The sequence below is a fragment of the Camelina sativa genome, chromosome 19 (genome assembly GCF_000633955.1).
Source record: "Camelina sativa cultivar DH55 chromosome 19, Cs, whole genome shotgun sequence".
NCBI lineage: Eukaryota > Viridiplantae > Streptophyta > Magnoliopsida > Brassicales > Brassicaceae > Camelina > Camelina sativa.
This window is the reverse complement of record NC_025703.1, coordinates 6,798,225-6,803,685: the sequence shown is the minus strand read 5'-3', so window position 1 is coordinate 6,803,685 and position 5,461 is coordinate 6,798,225. Positions and strand designations below refer to the sequence as shown.

At 36.8% G+C, this 5,461-nt stretch overlaps 1 protein-coding gene across 1 annotated transcript; it reads left to right on the top strand.

Annotated features, from left to right (window-relative positions):
- On the top strand, positions 245 to 5,453 carry LOC109124447 (phosphoinositide phosphatase SAC2). The gene is made up of 16 exons (XM_010488916.1): positions 245 to 745; positions 917 to 1,121; positions 1,216 to 1,381; positions 2,010 to 2,232; positions 2,422 to 2,498; positions 2,611 to 2,798; positions 2,897 to 2,994; positions 3,088 to 3,221; positions 3,331 to 3,465; positions 3,625 to 3,982; positions 4,082 to 4,203; positions 4,290 to 4,403; positions 4,495 to 4,662; positions 4,748 to 4,906; positions 5,006 to 5,099; positions 5,202 to 5,453. The coding sequence occupies exons 1-16, from the start codon at positions 656 to 658 to the stop codon at positions 5,277 to 5,279; spliced, it is 2,409 nt and encodes an 802-aa protein (XP_010487218.1). The 5' UTR covers positions 245 to 655; the 3' UTR covers positions 5,280 to 5,453.

Below are 5,461 nucleotides of genomic sequence, written 5' to 3'. Positions count from 1 at the left end.
TGAGTGTAAATTATATAAGCTAATATAGGAGTTAATTTTTTCAGCCAGCTCATATAGAGCTAAATTTTGATTATATTATATTTTTTTGAGTGTGTTAATCTTTAAAATTTTCAAACTAAAAAATGGAACAACTTACAAAGTCACAAACATTTTACTAGTCAAACTTACCTTTTCGAAATTGAATTATTTTGTTCTAAAAGAACCGTTTTATCTTTCTTTCTTTTGTTATTTTGGCAAAAAAAAAAAAAAGACAATTTTTTTTTTTTCTCTCGTTAAATTTTTCTGTGGTTCCGGTCACCGCAGCTCTGTCATCATCTTCATTCTTCTTCTTCTGCTTCTTCATTTACTCAGATTCTCTTTGAATTTCCCCCCTTCCTCAAAAATCTCGATCTGTATCGTATAGTGAGAGGGTGAATTTAGGATCCTTGTGTCTGTGTTTTCTGGTTACAGTTGTAAATTTTGAATTTTTATTGTGTGTGTGTGAAGTCAGATTCAGTTTCCTGTGAGCTGTACAGATTTGGTTTTTTTTTTTTGGGTTATATCGTTCTGTGATCTATTTCGGGTTTTTTCTTCTCTTTCTGTGATTTTTGTTTATTGTTTGTTTTCGTCGGCCCGAGTTTACCGGAGCTCCGGGTCTGACGTGATTTTTTCTCAAATGGCGGCGTCAGAGAGATCGATTGATAAACAAGTCGACATGACTTCTTCTTCCTTTCTCCAAAAATTCAGGCTTTACGAGACCCGCTCGGTGATTCTTCTTCTTCTTCTTCTTCTTCTTCTTCTTCTTCTTCTTCATCTTTCAATCAATTCATTGATTTGATTCTCTTGTTTTTGTTCTCTTTTGATTTCGTTTTGATTACACGAATCAATGGATTTGGTAATCTGATTATTAAGCTATATGTGTTTTGATTGAAAACAGAGCTTTTACATGATTGGAAGAGATAAAAACAGAACGTCTTGGAGAGTCTTGAAGCTAGATAGGACAGAGCCAACAGAGGTTAACATTTACGAAGATTCAACGGCTTACACAGAAGCTGAATGCTTTGATACTTTGAGAAGGATACATGAAGGAAACAGGTCATCTGGTGGTTTGAAATTTGTCACCACTTGCTATGGGATCATCGGTAATCAATTTTCTTTATTGCATTCAACCATCTGATTCTATATACTAGTTTCTTTCATCTTTGTAAGGTTAACACATAAGGTTTCTTGGTTTAGGATTCATAAGGTTCTTGGGACCTTATTACATGCTGATAATCACTAAAAGAAAGAAGCTTGGTGAAATTTGTGGGCATACGGTTTATGGTGTTGCAAAGAGCAAGATTATTACCATCCCACATGCCTCTGTGCTATCCAATGTGGCTTATTCTAAGGATGAGAAAAGGTTTCTTATGTCACTTCTGCTTGTAAAATGGAATACCTGTACCTTGGTACCTGGTACCTTTTATCCATACATTACATTTCGACATTATTGAACTTTACCACTTGTATTTAGATCTTGAGACCATTCTGTTGTCTTTTTTGTTCCTCTCCATTGTGTCCCTCTTTGATCTGCACAATTTTAGTGTCACAGGTTTCTATTAGACAAGTTAACAGTTGTTGAGGTAACTGTGATTGAATTCGTCACAGGTTCTTTTTTAATTTGTCCATTGCTGTTGGTGATAATCCAGCAGCTTAGAGTTTCATTAATATCCTTTCCATTTTGTTTAAGTCTTTAGTCAGACAATCTTTGTTGCACTTTTTGCTTTTTACTATTTCTAGGTATTCTTCTCCCCTGTCTCTACAGTGGACACACTTCTATTTGTTGTATGTATTTTGATATGTTATATATGTATGACAGAGGTATTATCAAGAAAGGGAGACCTCTCTTTTACTTTCTTCTACTTTCATTTGATCTGTTATATTTGGAACTTTGATTTATCTTGTACCTTGCTTCCTTTTTATCAGATTATTTACTGATCCAGGTTCTAAATCATGTTGTTTTTCTTCTGTCTTCCTTGGAAACTTTATAGGTACAAGAGGCTACTCTGCACTGTTGATCTCACAAAGGACTTCTTCTTCAGCTATTCCTATCACATCATGCATACACTTCAGAGGAATCTGTCTGACAAGGTGGAAAGACACACTTACTACGAATCTATGTTTGTCTGGAATGAATACTTAACTCGGAAGATTCGGAACAACGTTAAGGACTGTATGTGGACAGTTGCCTTGGTATATGGATTTTTCAAACAGGTATTACTTGTACTAATTAGTCCAAAGGTTTCTATTAACTTTTTCTAACAGTCAGAGATATGCATATTACAAGCAGGTGTTGTGATACTTACCCCCCACTATGTTGATGCCCTATCGATTCTTTTGTCTTTTGATGCACATTAAAAGTTGTTAACCTTTGGAATGGCATTTTTGTTGTCTAATATATAGGTTAAGCTAACAGTATCTGAGAAGAACTTTAGATTGACTCTAATTGCTCGCCGATCTCGCCATTATGCTGGCACAAGGTACAATCTCTACACTTGAGCTTGTTCTATCTTTATCATTGATATGGTTAAGCTGTAATGGGATAATGGGATAAGTCTTAGTTGGATCATAATCTTCCATCTTTTTCCCCAGATACCTGAAACGTGGTGTGAATGAGAAAGGCAGGGTAGCTAATGATGTCGAGACAGAGCAGATCGTTTTCGAGGAAGCTCAAGATGGTAATCCCGGCCGAATAAGTTCTGTAGTTCAGAATCGGGGTTCAATACCTTTGTTCTGGTCTCAGGAGACCTCACGCTTGAATATCAAACCTGATATTATATGTATGATCTTCTTTCTCCAACATAATATATTCTTATCAATTCCATTTTTTTTTTCTCCTTGGTTTTATGTGCTGATATCATCTCTTATATGTGGAAAGTGTCAGCGCAGGACCCCAACTTTGAGGCAACCAGACTGCATTTTGAAAATCTTGGAAAGAGATATGGGAATCCAATCATCATTTTGAACTTGATAAAGGTTGGTATTCTATATCGTCGATAGTCTAGAGGATACAAATTCTGATCTATTCTTCCTGGTTTGTTCTAATTCACTTAATTTTTAAAAAAACAGACGCGTGAAAAGAGGCCTCGGGAGACTATTCTGCGTGCAGAGTTTGCAAATGCAATTAGATTTATAAATAAAGGGTTAAGCAAGGAGGATCGTCTAAGGCCTCTTCACTGGGACTTGCATAAACACTCCAGAAAGTACGTGATGGACACAACCTCATATGCTTCTTTGTTTCTTTTCTTTTCAATGCATTTTCTACACACAATAGTGTTTTTACTAACTGAAAATGGTTCCTTTCTTTTCCAGAAAAGGCACAAACGTGTTGGCAATTCTCGGCAGGTTGGCTACTTATGCTCTGAACTTGACTGGCATCTTCTACTGTCAACTAACTCCAGATCTTAGAGGAGTTGGGTTTCAGAACCAGAATCCATCCACCTTGGAGTGAGTATCCAATTTACCAATAGTTCTTTACCTTCTTTGTAGTTTCTTGCTTAACACATTACTCATCTCTCTCTTGTATTCTTAGTAGCTAGGCTCTAAATAACTTCTTTGCCCCAGAAAAGGCTCTAATTAATTTAATTCTTCCGGTTTTTATTGTAGGAACAACAATGGTGATGGTTCTTCTTATGATCTACCCAGTAAAGATGAAATTGCACCAGATTTGGCTGTGGAAAGTGGTAATGATAGTAAGGATGCTACTGAAGGTCGGCAAAAGGAAGCTACCATGCTTCAGAAAGGAGTCCTGAGGACCAATTGCATAGACTGTTTAGATCGCACCAATGTTGCTCAATATGCCTATGGGTTGGTAGCATTTGGGCGTCAACTCCATGCTTTGGGATTGACAGAGTCTACTAATATTGATCTAGACAATCCCCTCGCTGAAGATTTGATGGGAATTTATGAGACAATGGGAGATACACTTGCACTTCAGTATGGAGGATCCGCGGCACACAACAAGGTCTCTTTGTTAGCTTCCCTGGCAACATACTGTTCCCGTTTTAGCTAAAATTCTGTTAGACATAATTATTAATCAATCATCTTATTTCTGTGGACACAGATATTTTGTGAAAGGCGTGGTCAATGGAGAGCGGCGACTCAGTCACAGGAATTCTTTAGAACTTTGCAACGTTACTACAGTAACGCCTATATGGATGCTGAAAAGCAAGATGCAATTAACGTGTATGCTGAAGTTAAACTTTCTCTGTTTCCTATGCCTTCTCTGGTCTGAAAACATTATTTGACTATAGACTTGTATTTTGCTACAGGTTCTTGGGATACTTTCAGCCACAACCAGATAAGGCAGCGTTATGGGAATTGGGTTCTGATCAGCACTACAATGCAGCAAGATTTCTTGCCAATTCTGTACCAGAGAATTCGAGGTAAATTTCATGGTTAACTAGACACTTGTGGAGAGGTTTGAAACATTTTATGTTCTCTAGAGATACTAACATTCCATTTGATTGCCTTTAGGTCTACGATGAAACGATCTTTATCAGAAAGTAGCATCCTTAGCGAGAGCAGTGCAGCTGCGTTAGGTAGACAAGGTTGTGCTGAAAAAGATGAAGAAGCTAAAGGTCTTTCAGATTCAGCACCTGAGATATCAACGACTGAAACTGCAATGATTGCTGCTAGTTTGAGGTATAAAAAACTTATGATCTCTGTCAAATAAATCTTGTAAAAATTTGGGTTCTTGTCAGCTAAATCTGAGGCTTTTGTTTTGCAGTGCTCCACCACCAATATTAGAGGAATTAGGTTTAGATGATATTCTTGAAAACGATTGCTTCTGCTGTGATGGTCATGGTGAGCAATGTACATGTGCCGCTTTTGATATGGATTGGGTTTCTTCTTCAGGAAACTCTTGTGAAGATGAGAGTTACGGAAGGTAAGACAAAATGATCTCTATTTGATTATCTTAATGTCGCTAATGTTAGTATCAACCAAAATTGTCCTCCTAATGTCTTGACATTTCTTATTTCTGCAGATCCACAGTGGTTAGATCCTTTGAAACCATCCCTGAAAGTACAAAAATAGAGTCAGAAATTTGTGTTGTTGAACCAGATTCCAGCAGTATAAAGGTAAAGAATAAGTTTAAAACACGAAGCAGCTATTGGTAGATAAAAAACCTATGCTAATACCAAACTCTGATTTTTTTTTTTTTTTGTTTACATTTACAACAGTTGAACTCAGAAGCCATTTCCGGGATTCCTGAAGGTTATGTGAGATGGGTAATGGATGAAGAGGGACATTTCTGGTGACAACAGAGCTGCTTTTCAACAGTAAACAGTATTAAGCAAAGAAAAAAAGAAAATAAAAAAGCATACCTTTAGTGGTGACGGGTAAAAAAGAAAGTAACTGAAAAAGAAGAACTAACCGCCGCTAATTATATAATTAATCGGATTGGAAGCGACAAAAAAAAAAAAAAAAGGGGTTGAAAAGG

What these genes read in the sequence shown, in the direction of transcription:
- LOC109124447 (XM_010488916.1), top strand. Translation starts at nt 656, where the DNA reads ATGGCGGCGTCAGAGAGATCGATTGATAAACAAGTCGACATGACTTCT. An exon ending in CAGAATCCATCCACCTTGGA is followed by an intron (nt 3,466 to 3,624) that starts GTGAGTATCCAA and finishes TTTTTATTGTAG; the next exon opens with GAACAACAATGGTGATGGTT. An exon ending in GATCCGCGGCACACAACAAG is followed by an intron (nt 3,983 to 4,081) that starts GTCTCTTTGTTA and finishes CTGTGGACACAG; the next exon opens with ATATTTTGTGAAAGGCGTGG.